Source organism: Empidonax traillii, unplaced genomic scaffold (assembly GCF_003031625.1).
Source record: "Empidonax traillii isolate 1590-97213 ecotype Southwest subspecies unplaced genomic scaffold, ASM303162v1 scaffold375:size1330703, whole genome shotgun sequence".
Classification (NCBI taxonomy): Eukaryota; Metazoa; Chordata; class Aves; order Passeriformes; family Tyrannidae; genus Empidonax; species Empidonax traillii.
The window spans coordinates 166,856-186,239 of NW_020955568.1; the positions used below are offsets into that span (position 1 = coordinate 166,856).

At 39.2% G+C, this 19,384-nt stretch overlaps 1 protein-coding gene and 1 long non-coding RNA gene across 4 annotated transcripts; both read right to left on the reverse strand.

Moving 5' to 3' along the window:
* Nucleotides 1-1,598: 1,598 nt before the first annotated feature.
* ZBTB34 (zinc finger and BTB domain containing 34) lies at nucleotides 1,599-16,018 on the reverse strand. Of its 3 annotated transcripts, none has more exons than XM_027892950.1 (3): nucleotides 15,904-16,018; nucleotides 8,779-8,893; nucleotides 1,599-7,805 (listed from the first exon to the last, which is right to left on the reverse strand). In XM_027892950.1, the coding sequence occupies exons 2-3, from the start codon at nucleotides 8,817-8,819 to the stop codon at nucleotides 6,284-6,286; spliced, it is 1,563 nt and encodes a 520-aa protein (XP_027748751.1). In that variant the 5' UTR covers nucleotides 8,820-8,893; nucleotides 15,904-16,018; the 3' UTR covers nucleotides 1,599-6,283. The 3 variants fall into 3 exon arrangements, with proteins under 3 accessions (XP_027748751.1, XP_027748752.1, XP_027748753.1); XM_027892951.1 differs by having other exon boundaries at nucleotides 8,779-9,395; nucleotides 15,904-15,998; XM_027892952.1 differs by lacking the exon at nucleotides 8,779-8,893 and having other exon boundaries at nucleotides 15,904-16,006.
* Nucleotides 16,019-16,433: 415 nt separating this feature from the next.
* On the reverse strand, nucleotides 16,434-17,264 carry LOC114061981. Its single transcript, XR_003572280.1, has 2 exons — nucleotides 17,133-17,264; nucleotides 16,434-16,562 (listed from the first exon to the last, which is right to left on the reverse strand). It is a non-coding gene; the product is annotated as an uncharacterized LOC114061981 (long non-coding RNA).
* Nucleotides 17,265-19,384: the final 2,120 nt, after the last annotated feature.

The window sequence follows — 19,384 nt, forward strand, 5'->3', positions numbered from 1 at the left end:
AATTAAGTTCTTTTACTGGATATCTCTGCTGAAATAACCTTTCTACAGTATTAGGGAACAACTCTAAACAGGCTGGTAAGTTGAAGTTTAACCACACATACTGTACTATGACACTGTAATTATTGCCATGGACTGCAACTTTAAATGAATACGAACTATCCAAGGTCAATGGTGTATCCCCTAGACAGAACTAGATAAAGTTGAAATCCATGCAACAAAAATGCATCATAAGGTTAGCTAGAAAGAAAGGGAGTTAAAAGAAAAACCGAGTAATTTCTAAGTGTTAAGTGCAAAGGGTATCAGAATTATTCTATTAGTTGGAGACATTTTTAAAATCTTAAAATATTCTGATACACACCACCATAATTTCCCTTATTTCCACATCTTCATATGGACAAAACTAGCAAAGCGGTTCTTTGAAACTGCCAGTCTGTTTGCACAGGCAAGTGACCTGTGTAATCTCCCATATGGGTGCAGTGGAACTCCCCATCTTTGTACCGTATTTTCCTCACTATACAAGGAGAGAAATCAATCTTCAGAAAGACTAGGCTGAAGTCTTCTGGTGTGTTATGAATGGCTCTTGAAGTGAGAGACACCATGTGTTACATCGTTTGAAAATTTGATTGTAACATCATCATTCCAGCTTTCCGTGACCAGCTTGGCAAGTTTTGAGTCATTAAACCTACAAAGAGAGTTTTCTAATCTTGTTGCTTTGCTGATAGCCCTTCTTTGTTTTCCCAAGTTTTTCTCTTCCAAAAGCAGTTGTGTGTTGTGTCTTCCACTTTTATTTGTTTTTCCATTAATCCTCAACACATCTGTTTTCTTACCATCACATCTTCCTTATAACTAGTCAGGGTCACTGTCCTTTCTCTACTTACTGTGTTTTCAAACAAGCACCTTTGTACTTTCTGTGATACTGCCTCACAGGGATGAACCTCACAATATTGCCTCAAAACATCCTCCTTCAGAACCCTCCTTTGTTTTAATGTCAGGAAAGAGTTCGCTATGGCTGCTCTTTCCAAAATCCTTTTATCTTTTCCTTTCCTGCCTACATCTGTTGTCATTGTTTTTATACAGTACAAGCCTTCTGAGGAAGTCATATCAGAATGTGTGTCTTGAACAAGGGTCTCATTTATAGTACCAGCAAAATACAGATGGACATTTTTTCAGAGCTCTGCCTTGGTAAGCTTTCTGTTGCACTCCATCATACAGTAAGATCATCCCTGATACTACTTCACCCTTTTTTCTGATGGCAGAACTTCAGTTATTTTTGGGAGAATGGGAGATCTCTTGTGCCCACTCAGAGTTAATATATACATAGTTCTTATGTAGTAAGAAAATAAGCTCAGTTTGATGATGGATGTAGAAGTATGAGTCTTCACAGAAGCGCAAAACTCAAATATCAGCCATTCAGAACTAAACAATTAATGCTGACAAAAAAAGAGAAACGTCAAGAGTAGTTTGTTTCTAAAGATTTTTGATTCCTAATTGGTACGTGCGTATTAAAATGCAACTTTTTAATCACACTTCAGGAATAGCATCTAAAATGCAAGCGCCTTAGTGATTAAGTAATCAAATGTAGACAATGACACCACAGATTTGCTCTAGAAGCATTTTAATTTACAAACAGCAATTCCGATTGACTTTATACCATAAAAAAAGCAATTTACAAGCAAGAAACAAATTCATCAGAACAAAATAAAGCAGCACAGAAATATTCATGTCACAAATCTAAAACCAAAGTGAATACAAGAGTAAAATATCATTTGAATAAATATTTTAAAGTTCATGCTATAAAATAATTCTTAATGGCAAGTTACTAGATGTTACAGCATCAGCTTAGCTAGCTTCATTTACTTCATGGCAATGAAGTGCGAGGTGTGAGGTTCCCGGTTTATATTGCAAGATAATGACATCAAGTCAAGTCATTCAAACTGTTCAATTACTTATCATCAAAAACAACCATACAAATAAAAGTTTTCTAAAAATACAAATTTTCAGTCAGAAACAAATACTGTTAAAATCGTGCAAGAGCTCTACCTCTAACCAGACCTACAACCAGAGGCTCGCAGTCCGAGTCCAAAGGCTGAATCCCTGTGGGAATGAGAGTCAGCAGTTCTGGATCTGCCATGGCAGGAGTGAGCTACAGGAGTGAGGCAAACCTGCTCAGTCAGAGATACGTGGCTTCACATCCCCTGAAGAAATACAGGAACACATGTCCCAGGCTTACTTGTTTGTTTAGCTTTTTTTTTTAATGTAAACTTGCATAACTTAAGTTAATGCTGTCACAGGGATGTGCAAGTACTATTAAATCTACAATATTAAATACAACTATTCTGGCACTTGTTAAAATACATGTAAAATGCACAGAGATTATAAACTTTGAACATTTTGAATGACTTCACTAAAATTCCAATTCAATCACTGAGTTTTATGAAATTTACAATTTGTGAAATAAAGAGATTCATATAAAGAATTTACATAATTCCCCAAATACTTTCAAATATAAAATTTAATAAATAACCCTGACCAGTCAAAAAGCACCATTCAAGGGTAAAATTCCCTTGGAAAATAGATTAGGTGTTGCATATTTGAGTCCCTTTCAATGGTTTCATGTGAAACCTCTTTAGAAAAATGACAATAAAAGAATCACAGTAAACTAATACAAAAATTCAAATAATATATATATTTAAAGGTAAAGCTCATTCAATAGTTTCCCAGCCCTTGATTTTTTTCCTATTGTTCTTCCCATAATTCAGCCTAAACACATTAAGAGGCCTCATTGCTTTGACTAAAAGTAAACCAAAGGCTTCAGCCTAAACCATGAATTTATGCTGGGGAAGACTGCATTAAAACTCTCAATTTAGGCCTACAGTCTACCCTGCTGACAGTGAACTGACAGTATCCTTTATGCTACGGAAAGATTTCACACTAAGAAAGCAGAGCCAATCTTGAGGCCTTAATTACCAAAATGAACTTTTCATATACTGTAAGTATTTACAAAGCTATTTTCTAAATTTATTTACAAGCTTGAAAGATATAATATGGAAGATAATATGAAAGAAAACTAAAATAGCAGTTTAAAACCACGGACATTAGCAAAGGTATAAAATCCTTTATTTTCACAGTTTGTCAAAATAGGTTAAGCATCTAGAAGAAAGGACACTGTCACTGCTTTCACATTTGTCTAGAATTAAAAAGATAGATTAAGAAGAGACTCAATTATGAACCAGCCTATATAATTTCACCATTTATTTTGCTGTCAAATATTTCTTCACATATTTTATTGACTTCTGCATTTATTGTAAATGAAATGTGTAACAGCTCTGTGCTGAGAACTGGACAGACACGACACATGTACAGTGTTTCCATGGTTGCTAAAGTATCCCAGCCTCTGCTCGCTGGGCTGGTGACATGAATTCATCAGGTCACGTCTTGTGTCTGTGACAGTGTTGATCCTGGCACCCCATTGAGTGACAAGGCACAATGGAATTGCTGCTGCCAGGGGTGCTGTTGGTGTTCAGCAGAGCCCGGAGGGCCGGGCAGAGCTGGGCTATGGCTTGGGAATCAGGAACGCTGCCCCCGGGGAGGGAACGGGCACAAGCAGGGCAAGCAGGACCTGCATGTTGCTGGATCACGGGCTTGTACAGAAATAGATCATTTCCTGCCCCTTAACAGTCCTCTTACAATGGTTTGAACCTGAACCTGTACAATCAACATGATGGTTTTTTGTTTGCTTTTGTCTGAGACAATTTTGGATAAGTCACTCTTTGGTAAACTCAAACCATTTTAATACATTTACAAATACAAAGAACTAGATTTAAATAATGTTAAGATTGTGACACAGAGAAATTCAAGAAATATAAAACTTGTACCCATATCCTACTATTCTCAACTCATTCTTCCAGGGAAAAAGTCACACCAAAGGCACCACAGCACAGGTTCAAGATAAAGTGTTAGGAATAACTGTACATTTCTTGGATTTTGCATGTCTCAAACTTAATTTATCAAAACTCACCTTTTTTTTTTTTTTTTTTTTTGCATTTAATTGCTTAAAACAAACATTTAGGGAAAAACTATATCAGAAACAGCAACATGTTTTTAGGTGGGTAAACATACAGACTACCTGCCCTAGACACAGACTATCCCTTCCCTTACTTGAAACAAAAGTTCTGTTGTTGCTTCAAGGAGAGAAACATCTCCCCACCCTCCGCCTCTTTATTTAGGTAGTTTAGGGACAAAGAGACAAATGATGTACCCGATTTAACTGAAAGTGCTCCAGTGGAGCAGGTGGGGTTATAGTGTAAATCCACATTTTGTGAAATTAATTATTATTGCAGACTGTCACAATATTAAGAACTAGTGTATTTAATAAAGCTACTGCACAAATATGCCCCAACTTCACAGGGGCCAGAAAGCTTTACAACATAGCAAACCTACCTTTTTGCTTTCCCATAATTTAGAAAACCTTTAATTTTCTAAATTTCAGGAGTTAAACAGCATGTTCACAGACGTATTTTTAATAACAGCTAAACAAACATAAGACCCGATAATACAAAACCTGTATTTTAAAGAATTATGTGATCAATGTAACGATCAATTCTGTTCATCAGGTAGAATTCAGGTAGAATGTTACACAGTAGTGTTTGCCAGTCCATGCTTTTGAGGTCTCTTAAGCTATTGGTTTTCTGTGGTATTTTTGGGGGGATTGTTGTTGTTGTTTGTTTGTTATTGGCTTTGGGGTTTTTTAGGAGGTGGTTTGTGTAGGGTGGGGGCTTTTGATTGTTTATTGTTAGGGATTTTTTTTTTTTTTTTTTTTGCTTAACTGTTACTATTATGTTTCACATTTTATATATTATACTGACCTAAACGATGAAGTTAGCACCATATTAAAAACATATATTTGGTGAAACAAAAAGATTTAGAGTATTTTTAAAGTTGTTGGTAGCTCCTTTATGCAGAAAACAACCATTGAAATCATAACAGAGAAGCCATAGCAACTCTGTAATACTCACACATGAAATAAAAGACATATTGCTCAATATTCCCGTAGAGTATTTTTTTTTTTTATACAAAAAAAAGTACAAATTCCAAGTGCTGGAGTATCACTTGGAGCTTTAAGTAGGAAGTCAACGTGCACCTGAAAACGGTTCTCTGTGAAGAGACCTATTAAAATACTGCTTGGAAATACTGTGGTTGAAACTACATCTCCCTCTGGTTTTAACCAACCATGAAGAGTGATGAAGTTAAATTTAATTACCTGGTATGGTTCTACAGTACGAAATGAAGGTAGATTCTGAGGCCAGCCAAAACACATTTAAAACCACAATGCTACTTTTAGGTTTGCTAATATTTTTTATATATATATATATATATATATATAGATATATCTATCTCTATATATATAAAAAGGTCAGCACCACAGGTTGTCCAGCTTGCATTCTAGACAACTAACAAAATCCTCAACAATTTAACCATAATTTAATAGATTTATGGCATTTGGTTTACATATGTAATAAAGCAAAGCTATTAAAACAAGGTTAATTCACTTTGCTCACTTTTGCACACAAAGTAATAGTTTAATAAAATGAAAACCAAACAACATTCGTTTAAAACCAAAACTATCCTCCCAAAGTCCAAATTCCTAAACCCTAAGCAGAGAGGAGTCCTAGTTGAAAGAGTGGTATATGGTATCAGCCTTGACATACGTTTACATTCACCTCAACCAGAATAGAAAAGTGAAAGCATTTTATATATATAAAGCAAATTTATATATATAAACAGACTCACTACTAAAACCAGTTAGTAAGAACAAAGAGTTTTCATCGTGACACAAGAAGAACCAAAGCTATGATATTCCCTCTCCCCACTGCTATGTAACTCATTACCAGCAACAGGATTTCAGAAAATGAGGGAACTTACAGCTTTTTGGAGCATCCAGCAGAGCTACCAATCTTATTCTAATATCTTTCTCCACTGGAGTTTGTGTCTTGCCAGATCAATCAATAGGGACACTTCAGCAGACTCTTCCTATCTTTTCCCCAGCACAATCCTTATATTCTGAGCATCTTCAAAAGTATAAAACAAACCCCAAACAACTCAGCCTCCTTCAAAAACAAAGAATACTTGTGTAGTCCTCACCAGAAACCATTTTTATCTGATTTCTAGAAGGTGAGGAAAATTAAAAACTGTTATACTTTTACTGAAGATTACTAAAACAATAAAATACTTAAAAAATACAATAGTAGTGTGCTTGTCTGTGTTGCCCTTAAAATGTAGTATTTTAATCAGATGTGTTAGACATTGCATGAATTTCCATACTAGAATCCATGGCTTCAGAAGCTGAAGCATCATTATCTACTTTCTGTTCCACAAACGCTTCTGTTCTGTCTGGAGACTCGACCCTGTTTCTCACTTCTGTTACCCCAGGGTGATTTTTTCGCAAGTGCTGGTTTAGTGTACCCTGGAAAGGAAAGCATTTACCACAGATCTCACAGCGAAAGGGTTTGTCATCTGTGTGACCACGAATATGATACTCAAGTTGGTCCTTACGGGTGTATTTCTTTCCACAAAACTTGCACACAAAAGGAGTTATTCCCATGTGCAATCGCATGTGTCGATCAAGGCTCCCTTTCTGGTTGAAAGACTTCCCACAGTAAATACAAATTAGCCTTTCATTGTATGGATACCAATGACCTCTTGCATTTCTTTCCCGTGGACTATTTTCATATCCTGGATTACTCACCATGGATTCACTGTCAGCCCCTTGCACCAAGCCCTGGACATCACTATGCAAGTGACCTGTAGGTACTCGTTTTTGGCGTGCACGACCCCCTCTGAAACAGCTCAGCATTGACCTTGAAGGACTCGTATTGCTCAGGCTCCCAAAGGTTTCTGACACACCTGTAGCCTGGGATGAGGCATGGGTAAATGAATAAACATGTTGTAAGACAGACCCATAGGAACCAACATTTACTGCCACCACCTGCTCTCCGTCCACCATTTCAGTGTGATATCCATCATCCCCGAGGGAAGAGCTGTCAGAGCAGCTTGGCCTGTCAGACTTCTCCATTTTAACTTTCACCTCTGCAATCTGACTTTCCCTTACTATCAGGTCTCCTTGCTCATGATCACCTTCAATCTGAATCTCATATTCAGAGATACTCCCACTGCTCCCTCGGTCTGAATGTCCTTCTTCTTGCAGACGACTCCGTAGGGTTTTGCCTGGAGTAGTTTCTATCCGCAGATCGCTGCCTGCTGTTGGCTGTCGCACCTGAGAGCAATAGGGAGGAGAGATCTCAATAGGGTTGGCAAAGTAGCTGCTGTCTTTAACGCCATTGCGATTCTCTGAATTTTCTTCAGCACCAACAGTGACAGAATCAACTTCACCAACAGTGATCTTTGAATGGATACTCTCCAGGATCTGCGTGCACTTGTCAATGACGCACTGCATTTGCAGGAAGCTGGCTGCAGTCAGAAAGCTGACAACATCCTTCAGCTGCAAAGACATCCTTCCAGTGTAACAGAAAGAAAGCAACTGTTCAAAAACATTGGGATTTTTAATTACTGATATGGATAAGCCACTCATGGTGCTCAATGCTGAATGGTCACGGAAATATGGAGAGCTGGCAGCTAACACAGCCTTGTGAGCGCGGAACGGTTGCCCCTGGATGTGCACGATTATGTCACAGAGCTTCCCTTGCAAGCGGAGTTCATTTAGCTGGCTCAGAACAGTGTTGCTGTACTCGGGCACATCAAACTGAATGAAACTGCTGCTGTCCATTTCTACTGATGTAAAGAGTAATCTGAAAGAAAAATACGAAGATTTACAACTGAGAATAAATATGGAGTATTCCATTTAAAAAATGCTTGCAGATGTTTAAGTTAAACCACCTCACTGATCTGTTAAAGGTGCATTACAAAATTTTAACCATAGATACTTGATATAATAAAGAGAGCCCTAATCTGTGCATTTCTTGCATTTCTATAATTTGAATTATCCCTCTGTGACATTCACAACTGAATTGCTCAGAAAACATGACAGGTTCCCTGAGACAGTCTGTGTCCTCAAAGAAACTTTACAGTTCCACTCCCTGGCAAGAACTGCAGAACAATACCTCCACCCTTCCAAAAGAATACCAATTTTATAGCCATTAAGCAAGGTTAACATTTCAGAACCCTGAGTAGTTGTACAAGCCAGAAACTACAGTGATACCTGCAAGGAACTGCATTGTTAAATTGCCCAAAAATTACTGTTGGAAGGTACTTCATGAAGTTTGAAAAACCTGCCAAAGAAATGCCACAGGCACATGCATGTGCGTGTGCATTTGAAAGAAAAGTGTTTCAGCCACCCACAGACTTTCAATTTTTTTAAAAAATTTCTTTTGTGATTTAATTTTGTTTTTTTTTTTTAATAAAGCATGATGTGAACTTTGTAGCTCATCCCATGTAACAGTGATTTCCTATCTAGAATGATTTGACATTTAAATTCTAACCTAAATTAAAAGCCATGGGTACTCAAACACCAGGAAAGGACTTCCAAGAGGCTTCAAAGAAATGTACAGAATTCCAACCAAGAGCTAAAGAAAAGCACTTTTCACAGAGTACTGTTGTAGAAAGCACACACACTTGTCACCCTGAGAGTGTCTCTCTGTAGAATCACCTTACATTTCCAAGACTGGGCACTAATCAAGTAAGTGCCCAAGAATCTTCAGACTTTTATTGCTATTCTTGTTCTTATTAATGCAGAAGTATAAACACACAATATTGCCACCATACCTGCTTTTCCAATTGAACAAACAGATCTCAACATCATCCATTGACTTCAGATGCAGGAAGCATGTCCAATGTATCACAATATACTAGTGGATTTTTTTTTCTATTATGCTACATGCTGTAATGGGACATATGAACAATTTAAATCAAATTATGAAAATTCAGGTATTCTAAAAACAAAATCAACAGGTAAAAACAGAACAAAAGGCCTGAAAGGAAGAAGTGGAGCTCCATCAGCTGACTTTCACTTAAGACTAACATCCATAATCTTCAACTTCTTTTCAGCAGATACAAGAGAGCCAGCTTCCTGACTGGACACTATCTCCAGTTAACGAATACCTATTTAGAAAACTGGAAAAAACTCTTCCAGCGCATTCAAAATCAAGTTATCAGAATTGCTAAATATGTTCTCTAAGTTATCAGTGTCATTGATTAAAATGGGTAAACCAGCCTTCATTTGAGCTTTTGCAGTTGTGATGTAAAAAAAAAGGGAAAAGATGTTTTTCCCACCTGTTATATCTGAGGTGGGAAATAAGGACTGCAAGATGGTTACCAGAAGCGATGCGATACCATTCAGAGGTGGCTTGGGCAAGGACAGTTCTTTTATTCAGCAAACAAAGCTATAAAACGATTCAGAGTTGCAAGCTGATTTAAGTCAGAAATCAAACAGTACAACACACAACCAACCCAAGTCCAACAGTGAGGCAGTTACATGGCAAGATTAACCTTGTTATTCTGAGCATCCCTGCATGCTGTGCAGAGAACCACTATCCCAGTCCCATGACGAAGACAGGAATCCCAGCAATTGGATGCCTGTTCATCACCTTCACTTGTGTCTGACAGGGCAGCAGGCTTCTTACAAACCCAACAGAGTTCACTACCTTTGATTTGTGGGGCTTATTAGCTATACAGAGATAACACCAGCCACTCCTGATTAATCATTCATGATTCTCCATGCTAAGTGGAAGAAGAACTTTTGCTGACCTGAAGTGACATGAATTGACAAATTACGTGGGTTGAAGACTGTGTACAAACTAAAAGACTGGTCCCCAGCAGCAGTAATTTGTCATTCCTGTCTAGGATGTATGGAAAGTTTGTCTCATACAGATAGTGGGCTTCTTCCTTGTCCCATACTTCCGTAAGGGCTCTTGCTTAGCGAAATCAAGAACAACTTACTCTTGAGAAAATATTAAAATACAGAGTGTCACCACTAGCACTGGTCCAGACAGAAGGAATGAACTAAGGATAGGGACCCGAGTAGAAAAAAGATGGACATTTTATGCCTTACCATGGAGAAAAAAAAAAAATGTTCTTTTGATCATGGCATCTTGGCATCTCTAGATGAATTCAGTCCTGGGACACAGCCACACATTGAAAACAGAAACACATACCAGAGAAAGTGTGAGAACCAGGAGGGAAGGACACCAAGGAGAAATGGAACCAGGGTGATACTTGCACATTATTGCTCTGTTAGAACATTCCCTTAACTCCATATGCATATACATATCTATAAGTAATTCCTTGTTCTCAGAGTTGTTGCATTTTTCTTTTGGGAAACAAAGCAGCTTATTTTGCTAAAGATGCTAGGAGTAAACAGCACAAATGCTGGCGGTGAGTACAGAGGATGACGGAGTTAACGGTCTGTAAGTCTGGCTGTCAGTGCACCAGAAAAGCAGTAAAAAACAGCAACAAGGATCAAGGGAACATACAGTGTTGTTTTGAAAGCAAGCAAACAGGTCCAGTACACAAAAACAAGCCCCAAAGCAGTGGGCTTTTGGTTCTATATCCACCTGCTTTTAAAAAACAAAGTGAACAAGTGACAGCATGCACTTGTGACTACTTTTCCACCTCAGTTTGTTCCTTCACATGCTTCCTGTGACCTTGAAAACATCTGTAGAAAGCTGGGGTTAAATGACAAGAATTTTGAACTGCAACAGCACTTGACAGAAGGGAACTCTACTTCTGCTTTCAGCCACAACCTTATATCTCCGGCTGGAGGTTCTGGAACTGATCAGGTTGCTGACAGACACCCCATTCTGGAACAGGCAGGACTGTAGCAGGAACAGCACCAAGGCTGCAGTAATTTTGCCAGGGTTAGTATCATGGCACCCCGCCTTCCTTGCATCAGTTAGGGAAAGCAAGACCTAGTGAAAAACCTGGGTGTTACATGCATCAGAGAAACAGGCACCACTAGCAATGTTTTACTGGTGAATAATAGCCAGAAAAAGAATGATCTTATTCACAGAGATCCCGAATGTCACTATCTAGAGAATAAAAGTAACCTACAGATTATGTTCGCATACACAAGGTTTTATTTTATTTTTATACAGGACCAAGTTAACAGCTCCATAATAAAATTCTAGTAACATTAACCAAAATAATGTTCAGCAGGTACTGTACCATAATAATGCTCAATCATTCATCAGTGCTGGCAGGCCAGTAGCTCTTACAAGCCAATATGATTTATGACTGAAACATTTCTGAAACAGTCCTGGAAGATCACTACAGTTTGAAAAGACTAATAAGAACCCCCCTAATTTTTTAACAGCTTCCTTCAAGTTGAAACATCTCCCTAATCTCTTCTCTTCAGGGATGAGGCATGTAGCATTAAACTGAAGCAGAAAGGTTCTCTAAAGCACAAATTAACTTTGTACGCAACCACTGTATGCTCTAAAGAAAAAAATTATCTCTGCAGTTAATCAACAGTCCTAATGAAACTTACAGAATTAGCACAGGTGAAGAAAAAAAAAAATCAATGCTCAGTGAGAAGTCCTGTTCAGTGCGTTCCATAACATCTCAGCACATGCAGAGGGAACCTCTGTTATTTAGGTTCAGTATAGCCATGTAGAACAGTAGTTCAGAATTATGATAATTTTATTTGCAATAAACAAACTCAAGCATTTGGGGGTAGTGAGAATTAAGACACCTCACAGCAACATTAGATACTCTCACTGTTAAAACGCAATGCATTTTGTCTTGCTTGAGCTTTCACACCTGCACTGAGTTAGTGTAAAGTTCGGGCAAAGTCCTGTAGGAATTTCAGTCCACCTCAGATAGGTCCTCTCTTAAACCCTTCTGCAAAAGTAGATCAAAGTGTTTAAGGTTTTTCTAGCTATTATGTATCCAAGAAACTGATTGAAGGCACAGGCCAGAACTGGACACCAGGTTCACTAAGTCCTAGCAAGGCTCTGTGTTGAGCCTCCTGTGTATTTCTGTAGATTATCCAGTCGCACTTAAAAGAATCATATGAATTCTCTTTGCATCTGCATTATCTTCATTCATCAGGGTTTTATACAGCAAATGTAGGCCATAGAATGAATTTACTAGCAGTGAATTGCTGCCCTACATCTTCAAACAAAAGTGTTCATTGAAGTAACCTGTGAACATCAGAGTGATAGACATTTAATATTTCTCATTAGATTTTGAAAGAAACTTACTTTAAAAATTATGTTCTATGAAAGCTCTTATTTAATTTAAAAAAACAAGAATAGATGGTGACAAATCACACTAGGTATTTAATTTTACTGACATTATACAGTAGCAGCAGGGAAGCATCATATAACTACAACATGAAGCTGTGTGCCTGCCAACATCGTATTAGTTTCTGCTTCTAAGTCTGCACCTGTTTAATTTCCTTCATTCACTGAAGTATGATTCACCATTCTCACAGACAGGTGAATGATACAAATTGCGCTCATTCTAACTTACACAAAAGTGTGAGAAAAGATCCCTTGCATTTTCTTAAGTTAGCTCAGCAACAAGGGATCACTGGGAAAAAAAACCACATTAAAAACCATTACTGTTGTAGCATGTCTGAAAACAGGAATACATAGAAAAGCTAGGAGGATCATAATGAAAATTAGGACAAAAACAAAGCAAAGTGCTCCATGACACCAAGAATGCCTCTCCCAGACAAAAAGTGACAGGACAGGAGGAAACAGCCTCAAGGTGTGCCAGGGGAGGTTCAGGTTGGACATTAGGAGGAATTTCTTCATGGAAAGGGTTGCCAGGCATTGGAAGGGGCTGCCCAGGCAGGTGGTGGTGTCATCATCCCTGGAAGTGTTCAAGAAATGACTGGCCATGGCACTCAATGCTCTGATCTAGTTGACAAGGTGGTGATTGGTCACAGGTTGGACTTGATAACCTTGGAGGTCTTTTCCAACCTTAATGATTTTGTGATACTCCCTCCATATATTACTGCTCAGAGTACAGTCAAAAAAGCATGAAAACAAACACTTATTTATATAGAGCAGTGCACTTCCCCCTTGCATTTTGTAGGAGTCAGTATCTGCTACACCATCTGTGTGAGAACTCAAGACATCACTGCAAATATGTATCATCATTCAAGAGAATTTTAACCTAGGAATGTAACCCCTCAGCTGTGATCATGGAAGTTTTTGGGCAAAGATCTTCATCACTCTCACTTGTTTCAGACTGCATTTGCATTAGTTTTCAGATTTACAGCACCCACACTAATTAATTCAAGCTGTATCCAGGAAAAACTGCCGTTGGGTATGTCACAGGCTACAGGGGGTCTCTAAGACACTCTTTAAATAATTTTTAAAAATAGGGAAGAGACCGATCATAGAATATTTTCACCAGTTTATACCTCTCATAACAGTAAAGTATTAATTATCTTTTAAAAGTGTGCATATAGTGCCCTTGGATGGCTTTAAGCAGTGTGCCATGCAGCACTACTGCTTCACTGCAAATCCAGCCCCAAAGGAGGAGCTTCCCCACCTTTAGAAAACAGATTTTAATATTGCAGCCATTAAAAAAAAAAAAAAAGGTAAAAAAACCCCATAGTCTCCCAGCAATTGAGACAATTTTGAACTAAAATAAACTTAGAATAATATAAGCAGCAAATACTATGCAAATACGTAGAACTGGGTTTTGCATCAATTCTTCACTTCTTCTGAAGTGCCCATCCGAATCAAAGAAGAAACCGACAGTTTGCCCAAATTATCTGTAGGAAAGCATACAACGAAGAGTGCATGTGGACTATTACTCATTATAAAACAGCTTTGAAAGTCAGTTTGCTTCAGTTCTATTTTAGACTACAATACAGAATTTGATAGGGTAGTGAAGACTACCAAACAATTAAAACCTTTGTTACTTTACCTCTTCAAAATGCAGGAAATGCCCAGTTTCCTCAGAAAATGAAGGCAGTTCGTGTGGGTTGAAATATAGTTACTAGAAAGCTTATTTCTTGCACACTTGCATCAGTAAATATCAGAACACTCCAGTGAAAGTTATCATCCTCCCTGTGCAGCCAGAGAGGCCATGCTCTACCCTAAGTACTGAACACCTGCAGTGAAGCCACGAGCAAAGGTCCCGCCTGGCGGGTGAGCTCAGTGCTGCAGGACACAATGCCACCAGCTGCCCAGGGAACAACAGTGACTCTGCCACTCAGTTCAGAAAAGCTTTACTAATTCAGACTTTTGTCTAACAAAAATTTAAATTTATAAGGATTTATTTTTACCTCACCAAGGTTGACAACATGATGAACAGAAAACCACTTCAAAGAGTGGATGACTTTAATATCAAAATACAACCAATTTATTTATATGTATGCACATGCACACGCAGACATATGCCAATACCAGTAACACTACAAACCCATTCTCAGTGGTTAGCATGGTGCAAAGGGAAATTGTTGAAACTGCATATTTAGCATTTTTATAGGGGGTAAAAAAAAAAAAGGGAGCTTCCTATTTGAACATATCCAAAGCAAGCAGATGTAAAACTGAAGTCCAAGGGTCACCATCATCCCTTGGTTTCTAACTGTTTTCCTCACAACTACTTGCCTGTGTGAAAGTGATTGAAAGAGTAAAAATGAAACAACCATCAATGCATAAAAAATGTTTCACCTAACAATTAGAAACCTCAATAGAAATAATCTCTAAATTTTACCTCTAGAAGTTAAGTTACTACAAAAGAAGTTACAAGTATGTGTTTATTTCTGAATACAGAAAAAAAGTCACTAGGAGGCAAAGTGGAGATAAGCCAAGATCAGAAGGTCCTTTCCAACTGAAACTATTCTGTGAGTCTATGATTCCAATACTGACAAAAGTATTGTGTCAGATAAGTAAAACAAAGGGACATGTTGGTGATACATACACTTCGAATCAGCGAGATCTTACAAGTAATTATCAAAAACTTTTATTTTATGTACAAATTTCATAATATCCCTGTTATGTAATGCTGAATAGTCACATCTGAATATCTGACAACTTTGAGACGTATGCTTGGAGAAGCCACTATAATTATAAAAAACCACCAGCTTATATTTTGAGACTCAGGATATATATATGGGCAGAACTTTCACATGTAGGGAATGAGAGGAGGGGGAAAGGGCTCTTGAACCTTCTGCTATCGCAATATTATTTACTACCAGGATAATACTTCATCACTATTGCGCATTTTAGTCCATCTCCTTTCCTCTTTTTTTTCTTTTTTTTTTTAAAGCCTTAGTCACTCTTCAGCAAATCATAACTTTTTGGCTTCAGTGTTTCTTTTAGGCAATGAAGTAACTATGTTCTGTAGACACGAGCAACATTTTTTGCAGTAGATTTACAGTAGCTGTGAAGAGCCATTTTAACGGCATTTTTCCAACCCGTTACTGGGGACAGATGGAACAGTTTGTAGCTGTCCCTAGATAGGCGATGAAACACAGGCACATTCTGACACAGATATTGAGGATTCTTTATCGACTACAGTGCAGTTAATCATCTGCAAAGGAAAGACCTTTGCATTACAGAGATTGGGGGTTCACTTAGAATTTCCACTTCCTCTGATGGAACAGTAGCGGCTGAAGGGTCCCAAACGTCCTGGCAATGAACACGGTCCCGAAGGGACCGGGGACATCACGCCTAGCCCGAGGTAACAGCAGACCCCGATACACGCGCGCCCGACCCGCTCCCTCCGCGGCAAAGCTGCACCGGAGACACCGGCTCGGGAGACGCGACAGCCCTCGGCGAGGCGCGGCCAGGCCAGAGCAGCCCCGGTGGAGCCGCTGCCGCTGAGTCTCGGCCCGCGGCCGCCGCTCCCACGGGGCCTGTCAGGTGCCGGGACCCCCTCCCCGAGCACGACCCCGTCTCGCCTGGGAGCGCCGCGCCCGCCGCTCACCTGGGGCTGTCGGGGGCTCTCACATGGCGGGTCCCTGGCCGGCCTGGCCCGTTCCCACCGCCGCTTCCCGCCCGCTCCCGCAACCACTCGCACCCGGAACTGATTCCGCTGGCGGCCGTTCCGCTTCCTGGTGCCTCCCCGGCAGCGGGCGGAGCCCAGCCCGGGGCCGTCCGGGGCCGGGCCGAGCCGCCCTCCCGGCGCGGCGCCTCAGGGAGGTAGGAGGATTCGTGCTGTGGCTGAATCCGGCGTGAATACGGGTAGAGCCGCTCCGAGAATTCCCACGGGGCAGCTCCAGAGAACAACACACGCTCAGAACCCCGCTGGGCATTTACAGATGCAATGAGGAAGCTTTTGAGGGAGAACATCCCCCACTCCAGTTGTGAATTACCACCTTTATTGAGCAAAGAATTAAAAAGTTCACCTGTGTTATGCTGTCCCTGTAACTCGCACAAATCACTTCAGCATACATGCACAGGGGTTTTTTGTTATCCTGCACATACTTGAGGTTCAGGTAGTGCAACGACTCAGTGTTTTACCAGACAGTTGATGTACTACTTGATAAAAGTCAGAGTGACTGGTGCAGTAGGTCCTGCTGGGATTTCCACCTGGTCTAACTTTGGACACCACATTCTGTCTTCTGAAGATATGTCTTTCTCTCCCTATAAAACACAGAACGCAGTCTTCAGAAATTGGACATTGAATGCTGATCAGATAAAGCAGCAGCCTGGGGAGCATCCTGACAAGGGCACAAATAATAGAGCTAAAGAACACACACACACAAATTGTATTTGTTCACTCACATAAAAGAAAAACAACTAATTCTGAACAGGCAGAAAACTTTGGGCTTGTTCTTACAAGCATTCAGTAAGTGTAACCAAGCAACAGAAAATTAATTTGCTTGTGCCATAGTCCATTTGATTTTACTGAAGACTGAGGAGCCTGGTACACAAATATTGCCTTCTCCAGGAATTAGCTGAACATGCTTTCAATGAGAGTGAGTTCATTTTTGCTTAGGTAGCAAGCAGCAGTTGAGATGGTTCCACAAGGGCAGAGCAGATGGAGGCTGGACAAAATCAATTTTTCAGTACAAGTATTTAAATTTAGTCATGGAGAGAAGGAATCCTCACAGGAAGATAAGGGAGACTTAGTCTTTATCCTTTTCCCAGTATGAAATTTCTTTCATACTTAGACAAGAAAAAACCAAAACCCTATATGCTATCTCTACCTACTTCAAATGTACCAGGAGGTTTTGGGGACATGCAGTTGCTGCTACTTCGTGTGTGTGTTTTGGATTTCCCTATCAGCATGTACATTCTGTATTGTAACTTCAGAGATCACCACTCTGCAAAAGACAGTTATAGCAAAACCTGTTTGATGAGTTTGAACTAGCGTGGAAACTAATTACCTAAAGCAGCAAGGAAATGGGCCCAATTCTACAAATTCATCAAACTTACTGTGTTATAAAAATCAGGTTTTAGTTTATTTTTTTCTTAGACCAGGCATGTTCTTATTATTTCAAGAAGACACATTACTAGATAAACTTTTTCTTTATATATTTAATAAAGTTATATATCAACAACTTCTGGATTTGTACTTTTCTTTGAGCACTTATTTTGGCAAAGTGAAATATTAAATACTAGTACTAGACATGCATTCCTTTCATTCAAGCTTAAGAAAACATTTACAAAGTTGACAGATAACATTTATTAAAACATGTTATACGAAAAAGGGGCATGGGACTCTTCTATAAGAAGAAAATATTGAACAGTAACATTAAATTAAAACCATGCTGTACAATTAGGACAGCAATATTTATAGACAAAACTATCCAACCTCTGCAATACAGGCATAACATCTCACAAAATATCAAGATATGCAAATTTACTATTATAAATGACTTGTTCAGAATAAAAACTTATCGCTCATTAAGGAAGATTCACTTGCATAAACAGTTACATTTCTGAAAGAAATACGGAATCCGATGAATAATAAAAAAAACAGAGCAGCAATTGACAGACACAGGCTTCAAGCAAAAATCAGAACTTACTATTTAATTACATTAAAAATATACCATTTTCTTTTCCAGCATCTTCCCCTAGGCCACTGACAGTTTACAGCTAATAGCTAAAGAAGCCAAGCTATCCAATGAAGCAACTAAATGACAAAAAAACAACTTTCCTTTATTGTTTTGAGAAAGATCCTAATTCTGTTAAAGCAAAATACTCGATATACTTCTCTAGGTCTCACAATTCAGAGACAGGTCACCTTGCTGGCACAAAGCACAAGTGTTGAGATTACGAACCCTGATGTGCTACCAGTCTTTCAGGCTCAATAATACAAGGACGTCAAGGATTCTTTTTATGAGAAACGCAATACATCAGCCTTTGATCATCTGCCTTGCTTATGATACAGAACAGTTCCTCAGCTTCAGACACACCTCAGATGAAAAAAGGTGAGATCAAAAAATGTACTAACAGTACCTTCTAGAGTCTATCTGCTCACCCATAAAAGAAGGTTAAGTTTAAAAAAATGTAACAACAAAAAAACACACCCCGAAACAACAGTGGTATCGGAAATAAGAAAGAACCTCCTCCCTCAAAAGGGTCTGATATACACCTAAGCAACCCTGCTAAACAGTTGAATTTTTCAGAATGGCAGTTACACAGATTCCATAGTAATTAACATCTGAGTTACAAAATGGAATGAAAAGGAACTTAGCTGTAATATCATCAAGTATTCTTACCACTGCTAGGACAACGAATGCCTTCACAGCAGTAGGAAATTCTGAAAGCCTCCTGTGTGTACAGTGATGCTGGTCTTCGGAGGAACTTTACTACAGCCAACAGCCACATCATTGAAGGTAATGAAGCATAAGGGAAGATTAATGAAATTCATTGTATACATATGCATTCGTATTTTTTTTTAATATATATATATATATATATATGGATCACTTCCCTCCTCCCCACAAACAAGAAATAATTTTTTGTACCTTGAACAAGACCACTCCACTAGCAAAGATTGAAGCCTTGTCAGTGTATCTTGGCTATGTACAACTGCAGTGGCACAAGTAGCAGGGGCTGCAGGGGGGATGTGTGACCAGAGCTTCTGAGCTGCCCTGTGCTAGTTAAGTGGGGTTCAGCCTGCACCAAAACAGATGTGGACAATACATTGCATGCCAAAATCTCAACCAGAGGTGCACACATTGCCTCTGCTTAAACATATTTAAGGAAGAATGGCAGCTGCTAGCAAGAGGTGCAGGAGACACATAGGGAGAAGATACTCCTGGGGACATATGGAGAAACTGAAGAGCTGCTCTTGGGAAAATACCTGGAGAAGTCACTGAGGACATGTATAGACATACTCACAGAAGGATTTGCTCTGTGTCTAAGGAGATTTGAGGACTTTGGCCTACAGCTAAGCCATGCCAGAGCAGGTATACCTCTGAAGTAACTGAGGCCCACAGGAGAGCCAGACTGGA

Excerpts from the sequence above, each read along its gene's own strand:
- ZBTB34 (XM_027892950.1), bottom strand. The coding sequence starts at position 8,819 with ATGGATGATGTTGAGATCTGTTTGTTCAATTGGAAAAGCAG. Across the intron at positions 7,806-8,778 it reads TTGTTCAATTGGAAAAGCAG|ATTACTCTTTACATCAGTAG; the intron begins GTATGGTGGCAA and ends TTTTTCTTTCAG.